General features: G+C 51.0%; 2 protein-coding genes across 5 annotated transcripts in view; both read right to left on the bottom strand.

The window, feature by feature from the left end:
• GOSR1 (golgi SNAP receptor complex member 1) overlaps window positions 1-1,096 on the bottom strand; it is a 28,062-nt gene extending 26,966 nt beyond the window's left edge. Inside the window, exons 1-2 of one of the 2 annotated variants that reach the window (XM_017821722.1) lie at window positions 1,012-1,096; window positions 525-639 (exon numbers count right to left, since the gene is read on the bottom strand). In XM_017821722.1, the coding sequence (XP_017677211.1) occupies window positions 525-639; window positions 1,012-1,042 (146 nt within the window). In that variant the 5' untranslated portion in view covers window positions 1,043-1,096. The remainder of the gene's footprint in view (window positions 1-524; window positions 640-1,011) is intronic. The other variant, XM_017821723.1, reaches the window with a different exon arrangement.
• Window positions 1,097-1,592: 496 nt separating this feature from the next.
• Window positions 1,593-25,047, bottom strand: part of CPD (carboxypeptidase D) — a 36,767-nt gene continuing 13,312 nt past the window's right edge. For 2 of the 3 annotated variants that reach the window (XM_017821667.1, XM_017821665.1), the window contains exons 4-23: window positions 24,148-24,395; window positions 16,632-16,774; window positions 16,138-16,307; window positions 15,205-15,572; window positions 14,609-14,800; window positions 13,626-13,793; window positions 12,506-12,615; window positions 11,973-12,075; window positions 11,401-11,543; window positions 10,676-10,845; window positions 9,781-10,092; window positions 8,411-8,606; window positions 8,029-8,164; window positions 7,102-7,251; window positions 6,604-6,699; window positions 6,449-6,513; window positions 6,159-6,290; window positions 5,611-5,796; window positions 5,226-5,325; window positions 1,593-4,604 (exon numbers count right to left, since the gene is read on the bottom strand). In XM_017821667.1, coding sequence (XP_017677156.1) covers window positions 4,378-4,604; window positions 5,226-5,325; window positions 5,611-5,796; window positions 6,159-6,290; window positions 6,449-6,513; window positions 6,604-6,699; window positions 7,102-7,251; window positions 8,029-8,164; window positions 8,411-8,606; window positions 9,781-10,092; window positions 10,676-10,845; window positions 11,401-11,543; window positions 11,973-12,075; window positions 12,506-12,615; window positions 13,626-13,793; window positions 14,609-14,800; window positions 15,205-15,572; window positions 16,138-16,307; window positions 16,632-16,774; window positions 24,148-24,238 — 3,258 coding nt within the window. In that variant the 5' untranslated portion in view covers window positions 24,239-24,395 and the 3' untranslated portion in view covers window positions 1,593-4,377. Of the gene's footprint in view, window positions 4,605-4,706; window positions 4,798-5,225; window positions 5,326-5,610; window positions 5,797-6,158; window positions 6,291-6,448; window positions 6,514-6,603; window positions 6,700-7,101; window positions 7,252-8,028; window positions 8,165-8,410; window positions 8,607-9,780; window positions 10,093-10,675; window positions 10,846-11,400; window positions 11,544-11,972; window positions 12,076-12,505; window positions 12,616-13,625; window positions 13,794-14,608; window positions 14,801-15,204; window positions 15,573-16,137; window positions 16,308-16,631; window positions 16,775-24,147; window positions 24,396-25,047 lie in introns of all 3 variants that reach the window. The other variant, XM_017821668.1, reaches the window with a different exon arrangement.

Below are 25,047 nucleotides of genomic sequence, written 5' to 3'. Positions count from 1 at the left end.
ATAACCTTTAAGGTACCTTCCAACCCAAACCATTCCGTGGTTCTGTGATTATCACTCACCTTAGGAGAAAGCCAGGAAGAAACAGCCACCCCTGTGAAGAGAAGGCTTGTTCCCTGCCAGCCTTGCACCAGCCACAGCTGCTCAGTGCTCCAGTTCCCTTAAAACTGGGATTACAAACAGCACACCTGGGAGGTGTAAGGCTAAATTCCCCTAATGATGAGGTCCTGAAAACCTCCTGCTGGTTCAGTACAGTAAAAACTGGGAAACAAGACGATGTAATGAGACTTAAAAACTTCTATCACCAGTTCCCTCTGACCCCACACAGACTGAACTTTAAACTCAGGTCTCCCCAGGGACATATGTCACCCACAGCCCTTCCTGACTCACACCCCGAAATCACATCAAGGCCAACACCAGCAGCAAGTGCTGAAATGAGCCACAGGTGGTCCCACCATTCACCAAACTATACAAACGAACCCAGCACCAGGAGCAGCGTTTAAAACATAAAGAAACGGGCTTAGTACCTATACCTGTCGCGCCTTCCGTCTCGGCCGCTGCTGTAGCTGGTGCAGAGCTTGCTGAAGGAGACCAGCTTCAGGTCCAGCTCGTTCTCCAGCTGCCTCGCCTGTTTCCTGAGATCTGCGCGGGGCGGGGGGACAGTCACGGACCCGCCCGGGGCCCCCGCGCCTCGGCGGATCCCGGTCCCACAGACCGCCCGGGAGCCCCGGGGAGGGGAACCCACAGGGGAAGGAGGGACCCTCATGGCTGGGGGAGCGCCCACGCCCAAAAGGGGTCACGGCTGAGCACCCTCAGCCCTGCCCCACAGCCGCGGGGCTCCGCGGGCACCAGTGCCTCATGGCTGACGTGCCGGCACCGCCCGCGCCCGCCGGCCCCCCGGAGGCGAGCAGAAGGACCCCAGCGGCGGTCCCGCCGCGCCGTGCCCGGGCCGTGCCCCAGGGGAGCCCCGCGGGGCGCGGCCGCCCCGGCCCCGCCGCCCCCGGCCCCACTCGCCTTCCCAGTAGTTGCTGCTCCCCGCCGCCATCTTTGTTGTCCAACGTCAGCTGCGGGCCAGCGCCGCCGAGACGGGCGGGACGGAGCGGCCCCCGGCACGGGCGGGCCTCCCACTGCAGCGCCGCCCAGCGGCCCGGCGGACACAGCGCCTACGCGGGGCGGGACGCGCCGCTCCTGCTCCCGCCCCCATCCCGATCTGCCGGTGCAGATCCTGCTCCCCCGCTCCCGATCTCCCGGTGTAGATCCGCCTGCGCTGATCCAGATCCTGCTCCCCCCGACTCTGATCTCCCGGTCCAGGTCCTGCTCCCCAGGTCCAGCTCTCACTCCGCCGGTCCTGGTCCCGGTCCCCTGGTCCAGATACTGCTCCCCTGGTCCCCGTCACCGTCCCGGTCTCGGTCCCGCTCTTCTCCTCGGCCCCTGTCCAGATCCACTGATCCCGGTCGCCCGGTGCTGATCCCCTGGTCCCGATCCCCCGCTCCCGGTTCCCGATCCCCCGGTCCCACTTCTCCGGTCCCGCCCAGTGCCCTCCTCCCAACCTCGAGTCCCCCTGTCCCGCAGCAGCAAGAACGAGAGAACCCACGTGGACATCAAAATAGTTTTATACAGATTACTGATCTCAGTATAACAGGTAAAAAACAGGCGGCGCCCCAGGGCAGAGCCGGGCCCGGCCCCGCGCCGCCCCCTCCCCTCCCGCTGCCAGGAATCGGCGATTCAAGTCCCTTTTAAAATTACATTTGAAGGCACAAGTGCACGGAGCGACAGCGACAGCGGGGACCGGCTCCTCGGCCCGGGGCACGGGCGGACGCGCGGACGGACAGACGGACCGAGGGCTCGGGGGAGCCGCTCCTGCCTTCCCAAACTGCTCAGGAACAGCCCCAGCGCTTGCGAAGCTCTGAGCACAGAGCCGGGGCCAGAGCCAGGCACCCCCGCCTGGTCCTGCTACGTAGGAAAAGTCTCTCAACGTTTGCAAAACATCTCAAATCCACTCACCTTAAATATACACACCTACTCCAAGCTAACTGCGAAATTCACTCTGAGGGAAAGGGCCAGGACTTATTGCTAGAGGGACAAAGCACAGCCAGCTCTGCCCGTTACCTGCTGCCAGAGCAAACAAAGCCCAAACAGAGCCCTAAGAGTCATTTGCAAACCAGACTTTAAATAAAACCTACTGTGTCTCTTGTTAAAGGAGGAACAGTTCAGAGATGAGGCAGGATTAATGCTTTTGTGTGCTGGTGTCCTGCAGCCTGGTACACATGGAAAAGGGACATGGCCCAGGACTAAAACCAATCCCCTGCTCAGCACAATGAGCTGGGAACAGGCTCAGAGATGTTCATGGTTCCTGCAGAATCAACAGGACGGGGGGGACAGGGGTGTGGGGAATGCTCATCTCCCTGTTCCCAGCACACCACCTCAGCCACACCTTTTTGTGTTTTGCAGTAGAATTCCCTGTGGAACAGGGAAGAAGGTACACTGGTGACTAAGGGTTATCTCTGTGCCCCCAGACAGCTGCACAAAACCAGATGAGATGATGAGAATGACAGCACAGCCACGTGGTTCTGGCAGGGCATCACCACAGGCAGAGGTGAGGAACAGCCTCTTCCCCAGGTGACACGGCCCAACAGCCTTAAAAGGGGAACACACTGTGCTGTTCCCCCAGAGGAGAGCAGGTCAGAGCCCTGCAGAGCAGACCCCATCATATATTGGGGTGCAAACCCCCCCACCATGGACACCACGTGCAGGTTTCTGTAGTGAACATCCCCAGGCTGCTGGAGGACAGAGCAGCTCAGGGCAAACTAGAGGCCTAAGGCTCCTGCACCCCAGAGATCAGGTCAGTGGGGCAAGAATTAAAAAAGAAAATGAGCAGCAAGGAAATAAGTGCCTATTCTAACCCCAGCCTTCTGCCCAGAAAGCACAGGAACATCAGAGATGCATAAAGGCTTTAGAAATCAAACATTTCAGCCATTCTTCCCTTCTGGACATCCCTTCTATTCCCCACAAATCCTACATGTCCTGGGGATGTGTGCTGCAGCTCCTCTTTACAACTTCCTACCAAGTGCTACACGACAGAATTTGGCTGCTTTTCCCTCCTCCTTCAGCACAATTCAGCCCTTCCTCACATCTTGCCCCCAGGACCCACAGCAGCCTCAGCTGCAGCCACACACACAGGTGAAGCTCCTGCTCTACACTTCAGGGATGCTGCAGGAGCAGAACAGAACCAAGCCAGCAGCTTATTTGCTGCCTGCCATCACCAGAGCTTGGTGACTGAAATGGTATTATGTGTAAATTGGCAAATGGTGCAGCTTTTCTTCAAAGTTTAGTGCCAAATTTTGAAGAAATTTGGGCCATGGATACTCCCATGACCTCTCCCTGCTGCTCCAATACAAAGCAGTGGTATACAGATTTCACTGTTTCCTCCTGAACAGAGGTGGATTTGAGCAAAGCTGATCAGGTGGAGCAGTAACTGACTGCTCTTCTACAAATCAGTGAATCCATTCCCTTAGAACAACCTTCAGCTGCTCTTGCAGACACTGAGCTGTGGTAACATTAACATGAGACCCCCACAGCCAAGCCTATTACACAAACAAAACACAACCAGGGGTGACGGGGATAAAGTTTCTTTCTTCCCCAGAAGTCAGGAGCAGCGCTGTGGCAGAGCTGGCAGGCAATGGAACTCTGTCAGAGTGCACTGAGGCTCTGACTTTCTCCAGCTCACATCAAGAATGATGTCATGTCCTCCAGCTTTCAGGATGCCAAGTCACTCCCTGAAACTAATGACACATAAGAGATGCTCCACAACCACTGCAGATCACACCAGGCCACAGCATCCCATGGCAGGAAAAGCTCCAAGGGAACAGCTGAGAATCAAAGGCTTTTTTTTTTTTTTGGTCTTTTTCCAAGGGCTGCCCTGTGGAACATTGATTCACGTGAAGGATCTGGCTTCCCCCAAGCACAGAGTGGAAAATATCAAATCAAAACAGGTAGAGAAACCTTTTTGGAGTGTTGCAGCCACGACTCCAGGCAGGTCTTGGGGCACTTCCCCACCATCTATTCCCTGTGCTGAGATGCTGGGGAAGTGCTAAAAGCTCTGCTGGCCACCCTGTTAAGTTGCCTTTCAAACCACATCATGTGACCCTCTGGATCTTGACCCAAAAATGTAACAAAACTACGTCATTATCCCAGAAACGGCCTCCAACACCCACTGATTTGCAGGTACATAAGGACAGAGCAAACAGAGGGAAGTTGGGAGCTGCCACCTGCCCCTCTGGAGGACACACCCTGAAGCTAATGTTTCAAAACTGAACCACAGGGACCGCCCCCCACCACCGGCTCTGGTCCGTGGCAACCTCCTTTCCTGCCCGGGAGGTGTCAGTGTTTGCTGGAGTACAGTGTTTCTTCTTCAGTGTCTGTTTCATCCTGGAATTCGTGGCTCAGCAGGGACTTCTTGGAGCCAGTGGACATCATTCGGATTTCGTCCTCGTAGTCGTCGTGGTGCTGCCGGAGGCGGTGGAAGCCATCCTTGTGTCTGTTGGACTTGATTGAGCAGACACACCAGATGATGCAGGCAGTGAGGACCAGAGCAGACATACTTGCACCTGCCAGAGAGAGGACACTAATGTTAATGCCATGTTTCCTCACCACAGAGGCTCCCAGGCTTGATCCATCTTTCCTCCTACAGTTATAACCACTTTCCTCACCTTACTGTGACCCTGCTCCTTCCTCCTAGGCCATGGAAGACGGGAGGGCTGATCCCAGAACAGCACTCACTTTATTTTCTGTGCCTGCAATCTAAGAGAGCATCCCTGAGCTCCTCTGCAGACCTAAACTCACCCCCCCCAGCTGCTTCCACCTTGATAACATAAAATAATCTCTTAATGCTCACCTAGTGCCACACCACCCAAAGAAACCTTGGGGAAGCAAAAAGATCTCCTACCTCCCAGCTCTGCACACAAGCTCTCCCCATTCCAGGCATCTCAAAGTACATTGTGGACCCCTCAAATCCCTGCAACACACTTCCACCCTCCCTCCTGCTAGCCCAGCATCACCGGACCCAAGGGCTGTTGGACCAGTTTGCACGGAAAAGTGTGTGTTCAAAAGGGAAAGCTGGAGATGGTTTAAGTCTGAAGGCTGCTTTCCCAGCTCAGTGGAGGGTCACCATCAGCATGAACTAGTACAGAAAGCAAAGCTCAAAGCTTTGATAAAAAGTGTCACTTCACCTGCAACGGTTATAACCAGCTCCCTTGGCAGTCCAAAAATCCTGTTTTCTGTGTCAAATATTATGAACACAGAGCTGGGTGCATCATCCCGTACAAAGACCTGCAGAAAGACAGGAGAGATCAGATCATCTCAGAGTTTTCACCTGTGTTGGGTGTCCAGACAAGAGAGACACTTGTCATTTGCCCAGTCCTGTCCCAGTCAGCAAAAACAGGTGCAACGAAAAGAGAAGCTACTGCTCAAACAACCCTGCTGTACTGGAAAGTTGTTCTCCATCCATTGTACCAAGGCAGAAAACAGCTCCTGATGGCACATAATCAGCAGCTAAACAGGGAAGTCTGTACTGCAGGGAGTGGGGGAAGATCTCTGACACGGACATTCACATACCTTGACATGTTTCTGCTGGTACCCGTTGGCTATTGCGTCGATGCTGTGAAAACCTGGAGCCAGGAGCACGTGGAAATAGCCCCCTTCTTTAGTATAGACCCTCAAACCTTCATTCAGAACAATGGTAGCTTTAGAAATTGGCTTGCCACTCTTGTCTTGGACAATCCCATGCACTCCCTTATGAACCTGAAACGAAGCATTACAGACACTTCATGTTCAGATCCAAGCATACAGTGCACTTGGAACTGAAATAGGATCTAACCTTCCCCCCAAAATACAGCCCCCTCCCCAGCCCTGACCCCCACAATAAATAACAGTGCATGACACTGCAAGGCAACACAGCACAGATCTTTAACTCTTGTGTCAACACATGTCCTGGTCACTTGCTGCCTCTGTTCAGTCCATTCCTCATACAGTCTAAATTATGACCGTCTGTAATTACACAGCACCAACAAAACCACAAAGACTCTCCGTGCTGTTCTCTTCCTCTCCCCCTCCCCACTATCTTCACTCCTTGCCAGAATTTCCTCCCACAGCCTGCAGCTCACCTCCACAAGCATGCTAAGGAGAGATTTCCTGTGGTCTGCCCACAGGCCAGGAAGCTGTCCAGCGCTCGGGAAGTAGCAGCAGCTGGTATAAACAGTGATCTCAGGACAATGACCAAATGTCACGCTGAAATCCTACAAAAAACACCATCACAGTTACAAAAAAAAGAGGTATTAAAAAACTTTGCCAAAAGCAGCCAAAGGTGGGGAAGTTTAGCCCAGATATCAGAAAAAAATATGCTTTTTATTGGTCGTTTAGCAGATGTGGAAAGCCCTGTGCCATGCAGCAGTACCTTCATACTTCCCAAGTGACTGTGCCATTCCGAGCCACGGATCACACCACCAGGAATATTCTCATCTGTGAGAGCAAGAACACAGCTGTCAGACAGAGCTGCTCCAGCAGTCTGCCACAAGCTGACAGGGGGCTAAAAGATCCAAGCAAACATACCTGACTTATTTGGACAGCCTGGCTGGCCCAAGTGCATCACTGGGTGGTTGTTTGCATACAGAGATGCCAAATGCTTTAGTGTTTCTTTGTTCTCCACTACAACGAGAAAAGTGAGACTTTGAGAGTGCAACTCCCATTTCCTGGAGGGGCAGATTCCCATTCTAACTCCACGATCCTGTACTAAAGTGACATACATTGTTCCAGGGGCATTCCTGATTTCCTCTAACACTGAGAGGCTGTATTAAAAGTAGACTTTATACTGGCTTTGGCAGAGGAAAGGTTGAAATACTGTTGTAGGATCAGAAGTTGTAAGTGTTCTGATCCCTAGCTGAACCCTGAGAGGTTTTACAGCTTTACTTACAGACTGTCAACTCCACATACAAAGGGCTGAAAACAAAGGAGGCTACAGAACACCAGCAGCACAAAAAGCTCTTACACCACAGGGTCACATGAACTTCTGGAGAGACAGCCCAAGGGTAACTGTGCACTCAGTCATACCTGACTGGGTTGGCTTATCATAAGGGTAAGTGACAAGAAGGGATCCTCCATCCAGGGCAACAGAGAGGCTGAAATCCTGCTTCAGTATCAAGTTCTCCATGATGGCTTTGGTCTCAGGCTCCCGTGTCCCAGAGTACCGGGTGTAATTGCCTGTAAATCAGAACAACAAATAGAACCAGTTTCCTCAGCTGTTTGAGAGGCCGGAAGTACATCCTTTATGTCTGAAATCAAGTCTGCTGCATGTATTAAAAAGCATCTGTTAGATCTCAGCAGATGCATCTGACTGACCAAGTAAAGCACCCAGTCCTCACTACCCACAGGGGGAATTCATCTGCAAAGCTAAACAGATGTGAAACATCACTACTTCCCCAGGCTATTTAGTTTTGTGTTGCAGAGGGTATTTCATGTGTGTCTGCTCACAACAATGTCACAGTACTGACATTTTGTTAAGAAAGCATTTGGAATGATCCCAGCCCAACTTGGGCACAGAACACTTACTCCTTAGGGAGAGTAGGCATAACACTGATACAGTGCTATGGATACAGTTACATGGAAACCAGAAAAGCATGAAAAAAGGAGACTGTTTCTGGGAAGCATGAACAGAGAGCATTTTTTCAGAGATGGAAGAAATCAATGAAAAGTAAAAATATATTAGGTGTTATCTGACCTCTGGACTATTCCTAAAGAACTCTGTTTCGTCTCTTGCACATAAGAGACTGCAAATTGCTGTCTGTAAGAGGGATTCAAGCTTTGGAAGCTTCCCAGCAGCTGTGCTACACCTGGTGTCCAGGGCAGGAACGCTGCCCTCTTTACAGGCAGGCCCTGTAACTGAACAACCACCCAACTCCAGAGCAGTCAGCAGGAGTCTCCTGCAGCAGCCTGCATTTCTGCAGGGACACTACACATCACTGCTGTGGTCTGCTTTACTTGTGAAGTCTGTGTCCAGGTCTCTGCCGTGAGCATTAGTCCGGCCTATGTTTGATGTGCAGCCCCTCTCCTGGGCGATCTCGCGTCCGTCTGGGTTCAGGGAAGGCACAATCACAATCCGTGTCCGGTCAATCAGCTGAGCAAAAGGGGAAACAGTACATAAAGTGCAATTAGCAGGGTTCATTCTCTGTGCAGCTCATTTCCCTGGAGCTCATCCTAGGAACAGCAGTTTGAGGTTTCCATTCACTCCACGGACCACACACCTCCCTATTACACACGGGATCACTGCAAGCCCCAAGCCAGGGTTAGCAAGATAAGTCCCTCCCAGTGGGCACTGCCATCTCAGGAAGGCTCAAGGTGGTCCCTTGCATTGGTCTCTCACCTTTGTAACAGCAGCGTTCTTCTTGTAGTTCATGCAAAGGAATTCTGCCAGTGTCAGGAGCAGCTCTGTCCCAACAGGAGCATTGCCATGAATACCAGCAACAAAGCGGATCTTGGGCTCCTCAGGCTCAGACTGGTTGGGCTTGTTGGAGATTTCAAGGGACCAGATCTGACGGAACTCAACGCTCTGACCCAAACTGCCGAGAGATGAGACATGGGAGTGTCAGCTCAGGAACAGAGCTGCAGCTCTAGCCTGACCTCATGGAGAAATCCCACTGTGGAAAGGAATCTCCTTGAGAAGGCTGCAAAGGCAAGTGAAACACAACCACATCCTGAGGGCAGATTTGCAGCAGCACTGAACAGAATTCACCAGGAACATCAGTTTGAACAGCAGCATCTGTGGAAGAGTGTATCCAGGACACCCAATGCTCCATCCATCTCCATATAGCCCATGGGATCATGATAACTGTGGAACTGCTGGATGCCTCTGTGCTGCCAATGGTGGTTTTTGGTTTGTTTGTGGATTGTTTTTTTTTTCCTTCAGACCAGGATACACCTGGACATCAAACTAATTTATCAAGCACCCAGTGTGGAGGATAAAAGAGGCCTGTTCCCAGTAAAGCAGGAGCTGTTGCTACAGTCATGCCATTAAGCTGGCAAATTGAATGCAGGGAAAGCAGGGAACAGACTCAGGGCTGATGCAACTGCAGGGACAATAGAGACTACAGATCAGCAAAGCAGCCTTGGCACCAGTGGGGACAGCACATGAGCACATTGTGCCTGGTGGCAACAAGCAAATGAGGTCCTGGGACAAAGGGATTTGTGCTTTCTAAAGCTGACAGAGGGTAAGGTTACAAAGGAAAGCAGAGGATGGCAGCAGCTGGTCTCCTGCAGGAGGGCAGAGACCTTGGCTCAGGGCAAGCTCACTCAAACATGTCTCACACTACTGAAATAAAATCTGGAGGCAGACAATGAAAAAAGGCCATCTGAGATTTGTAAGTCAAACCAGATCATTTTTGATGGGGGCTCCTTAGCAGGGTGGATTTAGAAAGAAATGGAGAGCACGGAACAGAGATATTTGCAGAAGCCTGGGATATCAACACTGGGAATACTGCCAGTCCCAGGCACACCTGGGGAACCAAGAGCACTCCAAGTTTAAGTCAACAAAACGATGTCTCAGAGAAAGCACACAGATACAGTCCCTGCAACCACTGCCCTGCCACCATATCCTTACACACGGGGCTCCCTCCATCTCAGGGAGCACAGGGAAGGGATGAGCTCCCCATCTGTGTTCACAGCTCACAATTGCACAACATCCCTACCCCAGGCTGCTGCTCAGGGAGGAGCTGAGCACTGCTGCTTTGTTTTCACCTGGTGAGATTTGTGATGTGTGGGTAGTTCAGATAGAGGCCTCGGAGGAACTCGGAGAGGTCCTTGTACGGGCGGTACCGGTACGGAGCCACATCCCGGGAGGAGGTGAGCAGGAGCCGCTCCAGACCATTCTCAGCAGACAGATCTTTGATCAGGGTCTCAAACTCCTTCTCGTTGGGGTTGCTGGTGTCTGGGGTGTTCAAGACCAGCACCTTTCCCTCCTCCACCTTGCTGTCTGTCCGTGAAAGAGTGAAGTTGACCTGCACCCCACCTTTGCTGTCAACTTCCACCATCTTAGTGACTGGATCATACCTGCCCAGGGAAAAGAAGGTACAAGGAAACATCAGGCATTTGAGATCTCAGACAACAGGCCATCCCTATCCTTACTACATGGGACTGCTATTGCTCCCCAGCCCTAAGTGAGAAGGGTAGAAATGAGGAGCAAGAGCAGTTCAAAAGGACATGGGAACGGCAGGAGGACAGGGAACAGCTCAGGGCCCAACATGGCGTTGAGCTGCTTTTGGCTCAGGTGTTGCAGGGTTACGTGGCAGACTGGCAAGACAGCAAGTCAGGCTGCTTTAACACAGAGTTTTGGAAGCAGTTGAAGTGATGAAGTAATTTCTGTGGGCAGCTGCCTGGAAGAGAATTTCCCCTAAGGACACCAAGTTATCCACCCCTTCACCAGATCACCTCCAAACAAGGGAAGATTGGGACTGTACACCAGAGCCAGGTGAGCAGTCTCTGACATCAGGGTAGCCTCACACTGCTCTGTCTGCACAGGCCAGAGGGCAGGAGAAAGGCCCATTCCTACATCAGCTGTTGGCAGAGGGGATGGGATACTCCTGACAGGGCAGTCAGTCACGCAGCCGTCAGCCCTCGTGCCGTGCTCGCTCACCCTCGGGCAGACGCTGTGATTTTGTACATCCCCGGGACCAAGAGGCGCCAGTAGTCTCCGTCCTTGTAGGTGGTCACAGGGTGGTTGATGTCGGCCACGCTGATGGTGGCGTTGAGAATGCCCCTCTTGTCCACAGCATCCAGCACAAAGCCCCAGACGCCGATGTGAACCTGTGCACAGACCCGAGCCCTGCTGAGAGACGGCCCTCGCCGACACCCGCACCCCACCACCTCCCAGCCCGGGACTTCAGCGTTCCCAGAGGAGCAAGATGTTCCAAAAGGGTTCAGGTTAGACTGGCCAGTAGCTGGCGTGGCCAAAGATCACCTGATGAGTACAATGAGCAATTGTTTGGCTCAGGGTGCCAGCACGGCACTCTCTGCTCCACACCTTTGTTTGCACGCCCCAGGTGTGCAGCAGCCCTGGCTCAGGTAGGAACAGCATGTAAGGACCACTCCAGCCTAGGGAAAGCCAAGGCAGTGGTACAAAAAAAACCCACACCTGCATCACCCGGCTGCTATTTCCATACAGATTTTTGGTATGTTGAGAAGGAGGGAAGAGAAGGAGTTGTGACAGGTTCTGATGGGGATGATTTCTGTGGAGCAGGTACCTGGTCCAGCCAGGAAGCAGCACTTGCTTCAGCCCACAGATCAGCCTGTTCATTGTGGCATGTCTAAAACAAACCCCAGAGGCAGCTCACATGATTGCCTGAGGTCCAAGTGTCCCACCTGTTTCATGAACTGCAGCAGCGATCGGCGGTTCTGGGCCCAGTACTTGGGCAGCTCCTCAGCTTTTGGGTATTTCACACAGCCCAGCTCAATGGTCAGTTCAAAGCAGTTTGTATGCAAGTAATTCCAGTCTTGCATCCCACCTACAACGGGAACGTAAAAAGAATTTTGACAAAGTCTTCTGAAGTATCACAGTTAAAACAAAATATCAGACAGTAGAGAAAGATGAAGTACAAACTTGAAGGGAAAAGGCTTTTACACAGGGCAGGATTCAAGCTTCAAAGGGATGCCAAAAGAGCAGACAAATAACCTTTCTTCTTGTAAATACCTTTCATGCTAATAAAGTGCTGTAAAATTTTATGAAACCATTTTGCTAATAGCTGGGAAAACTACACTATAAATTCCTTCCCCTAGGAATAACTTTATCTGGGTACATTATTTAAGAGGTTATAAAAGAAGCCCATTAATCTGGGCTGACCAATGCAGAGCTCCTGACTGATCAGACTAAATTATTTAAGCTGCACATGCATTAACTTGGAGACAAAGTGCAGGAGATTTAAGGTGTACTTTACCTGGAACATTGTACCACTGAGCCCCATTAGTGATGCCATGTGGGAAGTACTCGGTGGGGTACATATCCTTACAAGGGCTTCCCTGGTACATCTGTGCATTTTCCTATAAAACAAGATGCAACATGTGAAGCTGAGTCTGCACTCCACAGCCACTGGCACTTTTGTTCTACCATGAGTCACATGCTTGGTGTTACCAAACAGAGGTTCACGTAGAGGTGTGTCTGTATGGCTGCAGCACCAACTGCATCCACACCCAAACACTACCCAGAGATATCCCTGCCCTCCTCCCAGCCAGTTAACAGCATTTTCCAACACCCTTCAACGTGTTGTTCCCTGAGCCTGCACAGAGCTCTCCTCCCTCAGTGCCCACAGATGGAGTGTGCTGGACATCACTCATGGAACAAGAGTCTCCTGTGGGACCCTTCTGCTGTGCCTGCAACACCAGGCACCCACAGCACCTGTGCCCACCTGTACCAGCTGCTCAGGAGGTTCCCTGGAGTTCACCCCTCAGGATGATCCTGTTAGAGCCTTACCTTGGAGTAGGCAAGTGCCAGCTTCTGGAACACAGCATCGTCTGGGGATTTACTGTATATGGCTATTCCTTGCTCATCATCATCAAAGGGGTAATTAACCACCAGAGAACCTGCAGGCAAAACAAGCTTTGGCTCACACTTGTGTGCTTTCCCAGTCTTCCCTCAGCATAGTAAGGGAAATTATTCTCCAGCAAGTGCCAAGTCTTCTGTTTCTCAGGACTTGGCATCAAACAAAGCATTAAGCCCAGTGGATAGAAAAGACAACAGAAGCACAGGAAGAGATAACACCACATCTACATGGGAAGGTGAACCAAAGCCATGACACATCAAAGCTTTGGCTCCTACACGAAGGAGGGCTGAGCACAACCACATAATAATTGCTTTAACAGGGAAGTGAAAGCAAGGGGAGGAATTTCCTACAGCATACATGATGCTTTTGACCCAAATGATGCAGTTTTTCAGCCTTCTGGAGTTTGTTACTGAAGGTTTTCCCTATGGAAGCTGTACTAATAGCATCATGAAGCCCTAGACACCACAGCTGCTGGAGACCTGCCAGCCCCCTCATCCCCACACATAGCACTTCTGCACTCCAAACAAAACATGCTGGCACAAAGCAACCACCTGCAAGTTACCACAGCTACAAACCAGCAGACAAACTGTCTAGGGAATAAGCTGTAATACACAGAGACTTAATTTAGATTATTCCAAAAAAGATAATTAAATTACAGCAAATTTCATAGTTCCGCCATGCGATTCAAGGCATGGAACCCTCAGGATTGCATTCACTTTATAAACATTGTGAAGCCTTTAACAGCCACAGCTCTGCATCCCATTCCCAGACCAGCTGCTGAGCAAGTGCTGACAAGAGTCCATCCCCATCTGCCATGATCATTCCCATCTGCTCCCTTCAGAGAAGTGGTTGGGATCTTCCCAGCAGCCTCTTCAACTCCCCACAAACGTGTTTGGGGACATGGTTTTTCACGCTATGTTTCCACCTTCTCCTCCATCTTGCAGCAGGAGAGCTCCTCAGAGCACACCTGGAACACTGTGGAGATATCCCTGCAAACTCCCATCCCACAAACCCCAGCACAGAGGAAGGAGCTTGGACTGGTCGCGGTACCTCCATGCAAGTTTGCCGAGAGCACAAACGGGTAAGACTTCAACCAGGCCATGACAGCAAGAGTTTCTGGCTGTGGAGGGTCTGTCACGTGGACAAACTGATCTGGGAAGTTCCGGTTCAGGTCATAGTTGTTGCTGTTGTTTCTGCCAACGGTACCTCCTTTGTCTCCTGAAAATTAAACACAAGTTCAAGCTCGTGCCTAGTGAAGCTCCCGCTTCAGCACAGAGGCTTCACCGAGAGAGGGGCACCCACACTCTCCTTCAGGGAGTGACCTGCTCTGCACAGCAGTGCCTGGGGGCCCTTCCAGTGGATGTTTGCTCAGGCTCTCAGTGCCACTGACACCTCAGCCAGCAGAGAGGCACCGAACCATGAACAATCTCTGCAGCCGGATGTTGCGACCACAGAAACCTCAGAGCTCCCCTTCTCAAACCAGCCGGACAAGTTCTGTGTTAGACCCGAGCAGAGCTCTGCTTCCAGAAAGTGATTCTGGACAGACTTTGTCCCGCCAATCTGCAAGAGCCACGTAGTTTTAAGACTTCCCCGAAGGATGTTTTTGCCAATTTTAACCTCATGATAAAAGTCTACGTTATCCATGGACAAGTGCTCTGCAGACAGCCTGGCTCCCACAGCACATTTACTGGGAGAATGGACCAAAGCACAGCAAGGCAAGAGCTGTGTCAAAGAAATGTCTTTTTTTAAAATAAGCCCTGGATTACCATAAGGGGGCCCAAAGAGGGGCAGCATATAGCCCTGCTGAAGCATAAGAGCTCTCTCCAACAGCTTCCAGCATCCATCAAGCACCCACGTCCTGCAGTGCATGTCCACCCACTCATCCCACAGCATCAAGTCCCTTCCCAGCCTCCCTGTGCAGAGAGCACATCTGCTCCAGCACAGCTTCCAGATTTCCCAGAGGTACCACGAACCCAAAAGGCTTATTCTCAGAGCTAGAAACCCCACAGATATTTCAGCACAGACAGCAATACCTTCCTGGGATCTCTCATAGCCATCAGGGTTCATAGACGGCATGATGTGGATCCGTGTGCTCTGGACCAACTCAGTCACTTCAGGATCCGTGCCAAAGTTCTTGCAGAGGTACTCGATGAGGTTCAGGAGAAGCTCTCGCCCCACAACCTCATTCCCATGCATGTTCCCGATGTACTTGAACTCCGGCTCACCTGCAGACACACGGGGACACCAAAGAGACAGTTACAGCCACTACATTACAGCTTGGAGATACCTCACCACCCTGAGCATTGCTCTTGCAGGTTTTGCTGCAGGGTATTTACCTAAAATTTACCCTTCTGCTCCCACGCCACCAAAAAGAACAATGTCTTAGGGAAGCCCCGTGCTCTTCTGTCCCCAGAGCTTCATGACCAGCACAGATGTCCCCAGCAATGCTCTTTAACACACAAGTGCCACCCACTGCACTTGCACTTTTTACACAGGATATGCAAGGAGCAGCTTAAACTCTATTGAGAAAGGGGCCAGCTCTATCCTCCTTTCTGCTCTGCCCACACTCTCCCATGCAAGGGGTCTGTCACTTGCATTTGTGCCTCGCTGCAAAGGATTCCCACATCACCTGCTTCGTGGACACCGGGGTTGTCAGAGATCTCCATCACGTAGAGCTCCCGCAGCTCCGCGGACTTGCCGACAGAGTAGAGCCGGGTTATGTTGGGATACTCGTTGGCATAACGCCGCAGGAAGATCTCCATGTCCGAGAAGTGATGGTGGCGGAAGTCCACGGGCTGGATGGGTTCATGGAGAGAGGTTGGATTTGGGGCCTCTGCCTGCACAGGGGTGGGGGTGATGGTAGTGGCAGGAGCCGGTGCCGTCATGAACTGTGTGACGTTAAGAGCTGGTGGCATCACAGTTGGCTGCAAGGAGAAATTCACTTCTGTTGCATCTCCCTCCTTCACCTCGACGTTCTCTTTGGTCACTGGTGTGTAACTGAAAAAAACAACTGGCTTCAGCAAGGAGGCTCTGCAAACAGAGGAAAAAAAACCCCTGCAGTCCCTCCACCCCACCAGCCCAGACACACTGGGATATTAATGACCTTGTGAGAGATTCACCAGGAACAAGCTGATGGGACATATCCCACTACCACTGAACCCAGCTCCACTGCTGTCCTTGCTGTGTCAGAGGCATGAGTTCCTATTTCCAGGCTCAGCAGGGAAGGTGTTTCACAGAACTAGCCAAGAGGTAAGTTACACATTCACACCCAGGCTTGGGACAACACAAACTCCTACTGGGGTGACCTTACTCTGCTTTCTCCCTTTGCACAAAAGTAAGATGCAGTTTGATATAAGCAGTCAAACAAAGGTGACAAAAATTCTGTGTATTCAACAGCACCCCCCTGCAACAGAGCACAGGGTGAGCAAACACAGCTGCAGCTCTGAGCTGGAGTCCTTTACAGCCAAGCCCCTTAAACATATAAGGTGCTTTGGGGGAGGAAAACAAGTGAAGGAAGAGGAGCAGTTGGCAGTGTGGACACAGGCTGCCACAGAGACCTTACCCCATGACAACTGCAGTCACGTTGTAGGTCCCAGGCACAAGCAGTCTGTGGTAATCCCCAAATTTGCCCGCTGTGATGTTGTGAGCGATACCGGCAACAGCGATGGTCGCGTTGTCCAGGCCAACTCCAGTGATTGCATCCTTGACAAAGCCTTTCACACCAATGTGGACCTGAGGAAAACAATGCAAGGGCCTGGATGACGACAGAGAACATCAGGGGAACCGTGTCCTCAGCCAGCACCCATTGGTCCCTGTAACACTGCACCCCACGAGGCCCTTCTCAGCAGAGCTCTGCTATTGTGGGGGTTGTGGGAGCTGTGGCAGGACCACAGAGATACACAACAGCTTTGTAGCCACCGACCTCCACACAACAGCTGCTGCAGCTGTGTTACCTCACCCAGCAAACAAAGCCACAAGAGCACGGTGCTCCCAGCCCGTCACAGGCACACGGGTTTCCCAGCTGCCGCCCCCACGCCCATCCCAGCCCACACTTACCTTCTCAATGAAAGAAAGGAGAGACTCCCTGTTGTTCTCCCACTCCTTCTGAAGCTCAGAGGTTGGAGGATATTTGCAGCAAGACAGCTCCAACGTGATCTCAAAGCAGTTGGCCCACACGTAGTTGTAATCCTGCATCCCACCTGAGAAAGGGAGGCAGAGACATGTCCCAAGGGCAATGCACAGACATCCCACCACGGGATGCACATTTCTCCTTGTCCTTCAGCCCCCCTCAGCCTCTGCCCAGGATGCTGCCGCAGCTCCAGAGGGAGCAACCCAAGGAGAAAAATCAAGTCAGATTATCATGACAGCCAGGGAAGATCGAGCTCCATTTCTCCCAATAACCAGCACACAGGGCCACAGGTCAAAGTGACAGTCCCTTTGGTCTCATTGCTCCATCAGCTGAGCTTGGCAACACAGCACTTGGAAATTCATATGGATTTGTTTTACATTTCCAGACACAACAAACCCAGTATGCCAGGGCAGGCACACGGGACTCTGAACGTTCCCGCTGCCGAGTCCTTCACTGGGCATTCCAAAACACCTTCATATTTGTGAGGTCTGCCTGCAGGAGAAGTTACTTCACCTGAAATGAGCTTGAGGTCTCTGATACAAAAGAACACAATGCCTCCCTCATTGCCGACCTGGCTGCAACCCCACAGCAGCCAGGTCCTGCAAGAGGAGTACAGGACAGATTTATGCACCCGAGAAAGGCTGAGAAACTTGTTCTTGGCCAAGTCATCAGCCTCCTCCCACATTTCCTCTTTAAGGTAGCAGTCTCAAATCAATTTAGGGATGTTGCAGCACCTGGAGACAGTTTGTTAGCTTAGTGCTAAACCAGCCAAACCTCTGTGAGCACCACGAAACAGGAGTGCACAGAGCTGTTTCCCTGTGTTAAGTTCACCTTGTTATCCTCGCCCTTCAGAGAAACCACAGGCACTGCTACGAATCAAAAAGGTCACCTTGTCCCAGCAAGTGTCCTGACCCCATTTGCTGAAGCTTACATCCAACCCTCAGCAAGCAAACCTGTTCCTCAAACAGGAATGAATCATGTACCAGCAGGACCCGAGGTCTGCAGGTATCACCACTCATGATCTGGAGCCCAGACCTGAGCGTGCTGCTGGACACTGCAAGTGTTCAGCTCTCTAAACATTTATGGGAGCTTTCAACAGTAAAAAGTTCCACAAGTCTGTGGAACAGGTTTCAGAGTCAGCCTGACAAATCCCACCACATGACTGTAGCCAGACGTCATGACCACATGAGAGGATTGTTCCCACCACCCACTCAGGCAGTTGGGTCAGTAGGAAAGACACCCCACACTACGTTTTATGCATGCTGATGATGTCTTCTGGGTTACACAACCTTATCCAGTTACAACCCAGTTAGACTGGCATGTCAGACTGCAACCACCGAGCCCAGAGACCTCCACACCCCAATGGAACAACTCCCAGTGTCAGCTGGACACAGCAGCCCAGGCAATGAGCCTCTTCTGGATGAGCTGAGGAAGTCAAACTGGCTCTCAGAAGCCCATCTCTCAGGGAACAGCTATACATTTTCTCCAAAGGAGGCAGATGCAAAGTCCAGGAGAAGGAAAGCAGAAGGCCTGTGGCAGGTGTCCTGCAGAACCCCAGCAGGCAGGTCTGTGAGAAATGCAGGCTCTGTACTCCCATCCTCAGCCTGGGCCACCAAAGTGCTACGTTAGTGCTGTGCCAACAAACCTCACTTGCTTAGTCTGAGCAGTTTCCTAATCAGTCCCAAGCCCCTTCACAAGAGAGGGACCCTCTGTGGCACCAGTCAATTAACTGCCCAGAACGGACTGATATCCCAGTGCAAATGCATTACCTGGCACTGGCAGAGCCTGTGTTAAAGCACAGCCAAGAAAAGCCATCAGCAGCACTCTGCCAAGCAGGGGAGGCTCACAGCACATGTGACGGCCCGAAAAGTCAGGGACCACTGCTCTGAATTCAACAGCCCCACTGCAGTCCAGTAAAGCAGGGAGGAACTGACAGCATAAAGTAGGATTTAGAACAGACCCCTGGGAAGATGTGCAGGATGGTACCACAACAAAGATGTCCCAGTTCCTCTCAGTTCCCCTGGGAGTCTGCTGCTAAGGGAACGGGAAGCTTTTATTGTAACAAATTAAATGTCACTGGCGGCCAGAAGGAGAGCACTGCAGCTCCTGCACGGGCTGACAGCAAAACAGGAAAGAGACTTTTCTGTCCAGCACAAGGGGCCAGAAAGTGTTTGAGGGCTTTATAACTCCCCAACCCAGTTCAAGGGGTTAGAGAAACAAGGCCTGTGAATCTGATCCCCCCTCAGCTCTGTTCAGCTCCCGTTACCAAGCTCAGAACAGCAAAGCACAGCAGGCTCCTCTCTCGCCAGTAAACACCACGCGAGTGAAACAATTTGCCAGCCCGTAACCATCTGCTCATAGCAGGATGCTAATGCATTTGAAAACATCCATACGTAAACCAGAGCCATTATGAAACATATTTAGTGCTTCATCTGCCATTCAAGCAAATTTAGGACAGATGCTCACCCATAATAGAGCAGCAACGGACTAAATTAGAGCTTGCTACATCGATTTTGGTAAAACTGTCTCTTGGAGAAAGTAGTCCACTGCATTCTTGAAAATTTGGATTGTATCCATTGCACATATTTGGCCTTCACATGGCTCTATTGCAGAGCAGGACAGTTATTTTTACAGCATGTGGAATTACGTATTTTCCCCACATACCATCTGCACAACCTCTCTTGGCTCTGCAGAGATCTGGAGGGGTAAAGAGAGACCTGTGCTCAGGCAGGAGTAGAGCAGAAAAAACACACTTGAAGCAGACAACTGTCAGACTAGAGGACAGTCCTACTCTGCTTGAGTAATAGCTGGGATAACCTGATGGATTTATTTCAGCACTTTTAATCACAGTGTCTTTTAGCAAAGACACTGCAAAAAGTTGGGGTTTTTTAACACTGCAAAAAGTTCCAGCCTCCCCATGAAGCACTATACCCATGCTGTCAGTGAGGAAAGAAAAGGGAAAACGAGCAGCAGTGTCACAGCAAGCCAGACCCTGGCTAGCAGTAGGTCACAAATACGCTCAGAACAAACCTCTCTCCTGCTCTGTCCCACTCCCTGAGAATCAGAACTGTGCTTCAGGCAGGGATCCCAGACCTCCTGCAGCACAAGTACTGCAGAGCTCACACTGACAGGCAGGGCTGCCTCTGCTCCCTGCCAAGCTCAAACCAGGGGAATGCAGCTCTCCAGAGTCAAGCCTGGGGATCCAGATACCATAAATACTCCACGTGCCAGGAGAAGCCTTCCAGGCCAGCCAAGAAGGACTCTATTTTCAAACTGCACCATGCAGAAAACTAATTCCAGCTCTCACTGGAGCTGACATCAGGAGATAAGAGACCTGCAGTTAAGTTAAAGCAGAGACACAGGCCATGTCTGCTCTGCAGAGAGAGCAGATGGCACCAGGCAAGCTGGAGACGTGATTCAATATGTGGCATAAGTTGCTGACTCTGTGGATAGAACCAATTGTCTCACAGCAGGAGACCAGGGGAGCACCAGGAGCAGCACCAAAGAGGCAGAGGAATGTTCTGGTCTATTAGTCTGCAATCATTAAAACTCAGAGGAGGTGAGGTTTGTTTGAGCCTCCAACTGAAGAAGCTGCATCACAGCCCAGAGCAGCAAAGCCCTGCAGCCTTCTCTCAAAGAAAAGGGCAGAGTTTTCCCAAGAGCTGCACCAGCACAGCACTGCCCAGCAGTTCATGACAGACATGAAAAGAGGCATCAGACCCTCAAACCATCAAGCCAATGTTTTTCTTAAAAAGAAAAAGAATTTCAGTAAGAATTTTATGAAAACACAAACACAGAAGTGCAGCAAATTGTGCACAGCTCAGAAAGACGTGGCTGAGAGCTTCTACCAGAGCTCACTCTGGGCACTCCTTGCCATGCCCAGGAAACAGAGGCCACCACAGCACTGCCATGAGCACTCTTTTCAGTGAGTGTTATCAGCACTCATTTTAACTGCTCTGAGTTTGATGCCACCAAAGTCTGTTTGGAAGCTCAGTGTGGCTGGTAACCACAGACAAAGCAACCCAGTCAGCACTCAGGTAAACCTAAATCCACTTTCAACTTGAGATGTGCCTTCCAGTAGAGGTCAGAAACATCTCAAACACTTGGGCATCAAAGAACCCAACTAGCAAGAAAATAACTTTTAGGAAAGGACTGCACATAACAACAAACTTTCCAAGGCTGCTCACAAAATACACTGCTGAACTTCATGATGAGTTCAGTTTCTGAACTGGGCTCTTAACAACAAAAAGGCAAACCACATCCTGCCCACAGGTAAGACTCAAGAGGTTTCTTAACTGCTTTCTATACCCCAGTCCATGGGGGTAAATGCATGCATTTACTTGATCTGAACCAACCACTTGGTAGTTAAAACCCTTTAAGGTTAAAAAGGAAGGAAGAGAAAGAGCATGCACACCAGAGATAGCCTCTGAGAAGCATCCCAGTCACAGACACGCTTATCTACAGCAGCTGGAATGCAGGAGCCAAATTCAGCTGTTTGGCAGAGATCCATCTTTCTCTGTGCACACTTGACCTTAGCAATTACTCCCATGGTTTGTACTTGCCACCTCGATTTGACACACATAAGAGGTTGTTTGCAAACTCAAATCAAAGTTAATGGGGACTGGCACCAGCATGGCCCTGAACTGGTAACTCCAGGACAATGAATCCCGTGGCAGTTTGCTCTCCAGCATGTTTGATTTCACACGATAAAATGTGGCAGGAAAATTTCCACCTGTTGAAACACCATGTTCTCATTCCTTTGTTTTTCCTGGCTTTAGTTCACTTGGAGCCTGCAGGAGTCTCTCCTGGCACAACCTGGTCTGGAGGCCATGAGCACATGCCCTGCACTGCTCAGTGAACCATGTATTCTGGTTATCCATCTCTAGAGTTCAGCCCAGGAAGCTCCTGCAGGGGACTGGGATTTCCCCATCCTCATTTCATTGCACATTTAAATCCTGGAATCACTGGGAAAGGCCTCCTGGTCCAAGTACGAGCCTCCACAGTCCTTGGCACAGAGCTGAGCAACTCAGATGGCTCAAAACAGCCCCTCTGGTGGTTTTGCTCCTTCTGTCACACCACTTACAACTGACTCCCCTTTGCCTGCTCTTCATCCAGTACTAAAAATAAACGTTAAAACCCACAACCCAAAAGGGACACAATAAATTCACACAACATCCAATTACACGTGTACTGGCCTGTGGTATCAGTCAGTTCATCCACGCTCTCCCCCGGGTTACACTTTACATGAACTCCTTGGCTGGGGAGCTGCTCCAAGGGCTGCTGGCACCCTCCATAGGGGCATCTTTAACAGCAGTGAGATGTAAATTACTGCTTAGGGAGACACCACACAGATGCCCAGTGGATCCTGTCTGCAGCCTCGGCAATGTTCCACTCAGTTCATGTCGGTGCATCCTCCCTGTAATCTCAGCCCGTGAGTTGCCCACAGCTGCCAACGCTGAGCCTGAGGCTGTGACTTGTCACAGTGAAAGGGTTTATTTCTGCAGATGCTGGAGGCTATTGGACACAAAATAAACCACAGTGATGGCAGCACAGAGCAAACTGGTCTGCAGTTCACACCTTCCCATTTCTTGTGAAACGAAAGTAGGTGAAACCTCTGCTCGCTGGCAGGGCAAAGGCAGCATGAAAGGCTCACACGCCAGCCACTAATGCCACAGCCTCTAACCAGCTGCCTCACATCAAAGCTGGAGGATGAAATCAACCTTGCAGCAAAAAATACCGCTCTCTGGGGGCAGAGGAACATAAGTCCAAAGTTCTGGAATCACTTTCCCTTCAGAGCCCACCCATCCCACTTCATCACAAGGGCAGAAAAGCTCAGGGCTGCAGTTAACAAACCTCCCGCCCGAGGTGTCTGCCGGTAACAAAAGCCACCAGAGCACACAGCACAGATCGTCCAGGATATCCTGTTCCCTCCTAAGGCCAAGTCACCAGATTACACAAACCTTCCTCCTGCTGGACTTCTCACAGCAGCAGAGTGAACCTTGTGCCAGCAAACACCAGGGCTGGTGTGCTCAGCAGGGTGGAGGGAAGGAGACAGGTGGTAGGGAAAGAGATCAAACTGCATCTTATTTGAACACAACATCTTATTTGGTCAGTGAAATCCTGGGGAATGATTCAGCCACTGCTAAAAATCAAGACTTCCTCTTCCAGCACAGAGCTGATGTGTTCAGGCCCAGTAATGGATCCCTCTCCCTCCTTCCCAAGCAAGCTGGATGCAGGGTTAGCACAGGATTCCGCTCCAAAGCCCATGTTTCAGAAAGACAGTCTTATTAGAAATTGTTAAGCTGTAAGCTCTGAGGGACAAACAGCACTGGATGTCACTGCTTGCTCAGCACTCCTGCCATCATCCCTCAGCCCCAGCATGAGGAAAAGCAGAGCAGTCAGACTCCAGCAAAGCATCACAACTTCTTGGGATCCTTTCTGCAAGGTTTTTGTTGTTTCCTCACCACAGAAGTTCCTGCCCTGTCTGGTGAGGCTGATGTACAACATCCGCTGAGTAGGCACAGCAGTGGGGTAACTGCTTCTAATGACACAGCCAAGATTTCTCTTCCCCCCCAGCCCACAGAGCCTCTTCCATGAGAGCCTCTCATCACATAAACTATTAATTAAATTCCATTTGCAACAAAACCAGCACACACACAGCAGCCCACCGAGGTGGCTGAGCCAGTCCAGCCACCTCCACCCAGGCAGAGTGGTGGCACCAGGAGGTCACTTTCTCCCATTCAGATCACTTCCCAGTGATTCAGATTCCCTAAGGGAGGGATTAGGAGCTCTCCTAGAGGCTCCAGCAGAGAATTTCGGATCCCTTCTAGATCCCCCATACAGTGGATGAGAACAGGTCATGCAGGCTGTCACCTTCCACACAGGTCTAGGAGCAGAGCAGTCCATAGAAAAGCTGCCAATCCCACTTCCAGGGAGAGCACCCTGGTTAGCTCAGATCATCTATCTAAATTTTATATAGCCTTACAGCAGGTTATTCTATAATCACAAAATCACAAGTTCAGAGATTAAAAAACCTCACAGGACGCTGGCATTGGTTTAATACCATTAAAAATAATTTCTTCTTTCCTGTATAAAAATTTAGTAACCATCAAGAGACCTAAGGAGAATTCATTTGGCAACTGAAGCCTCCCATATGCAGGACAACTCTCCACCACCTGACAGGGTCAGGAAGAATCCTCTGGTTTGCTGTGATCTCTTCCCTAAAAACACCTCCCAAGCCATGACTCATCAGGTGCCTATTGGTGTGCCCATGATGCCACCTCTCTTCATCTCAAGCTGCTAGAACGCATTCAAAGCTAAAAATATCACTTCACTCACCGTCCCTTCCTCTGTGGTAATCACCACTGGTCTGGGTGTCAGTTCTCAGAAACTATTCCTAGAAGATCCTGTGTCAGGTGAGCCAGCAGAGCCAGCACAGCTTACCTTCTACGTCGTACCACTGGGCCCCGTTCGTGATCCCATCTGGGAAGGTCTCTCCCTCCTCGCCAGGGCAATTGGGTTTGCCAGTTCTCATTATGGGGTGATGAGATGCATAAGCTTTTGCCAAATATTTGAAGACTTCATCATCAGCTGATTTACTGTAGACTCCTGTGGGCCTATGTGTGGGAGAGTCATCGTAGGGATAGCTTGCCACCACGGAGCCACCATGGAGATTGCCAGAGAGCAGAAACCTGCGGTTGGGAAGGAGAGTCATACTGGAACAATTTCAACAAGAAGCAGGCTACAGCCACCCAACCAGTTATTCTGCTGCTTTCCTACCCAAACCAGGCTCTCAGGAGCCTCCATGCTCTGTTTGAGATCAATGAGGCAAAATGCACTCATTGGATGAGGTGCCCAGCAGTAAGTTGGGCACTTTGGAAGTGGAAGCGATCGGACCCTGCTCCACCAGCCCTGTGCAGAGAGAACACCTGTGGGGCTGCAGCTACACCAAGGTTATGTTAACAGACAGGCACTTGTTCAACACCCAGTCAGCTACTGTTGGACATGACACACCATCCTGGGAGATGTATCCCAGCCTCCAACACAGCGAGCAGGATCATCAGAGGGTCTGAACAGTGTCCAAGTGGGAACTCAGTGGGGAAATCTGCAGATTTTCTGCAATAACCAACTCTCAGGACTGGTTGATTGGCCCCCCAAACTGACATCTGGCATTACTGGAGACGGAACAAGTTCCTTGCTGCAGCCTAAGACCCAGCCCTCAAACTTTGTGACAGACGAGCAGTGCCCTGCACATGAACCGATGTACACGGCTCTTAGTCAAGCTCTGAGCAACTCCTGGTAGGTACAACAGAACCAAATCACTCAAATAAAATCTGGATGTGA

The sequence above is a fragment of the Lepidothrix coronata genome, unplaced genomic scaffold (assembly GCF_001604755.1).
Source record: "Lepidothrix coronata isolate B3197 unplaced genomic scaffold, Lepidothrix_coronata-1.0 Scaffold91, whole genome shotgun sequence".
Classification (NCBI taxonomy): Eukaryota; Metazoa; Chordata; class Aves; order Passeriformes; family Pipridae; genus Lepidothrix; species Lepidothrix coronata.
The sequence above is the reverse complement of the archived record's forward strand: the minus strand, read 5'-3'. Positions and strand labels throughout refer to the sequence as shown.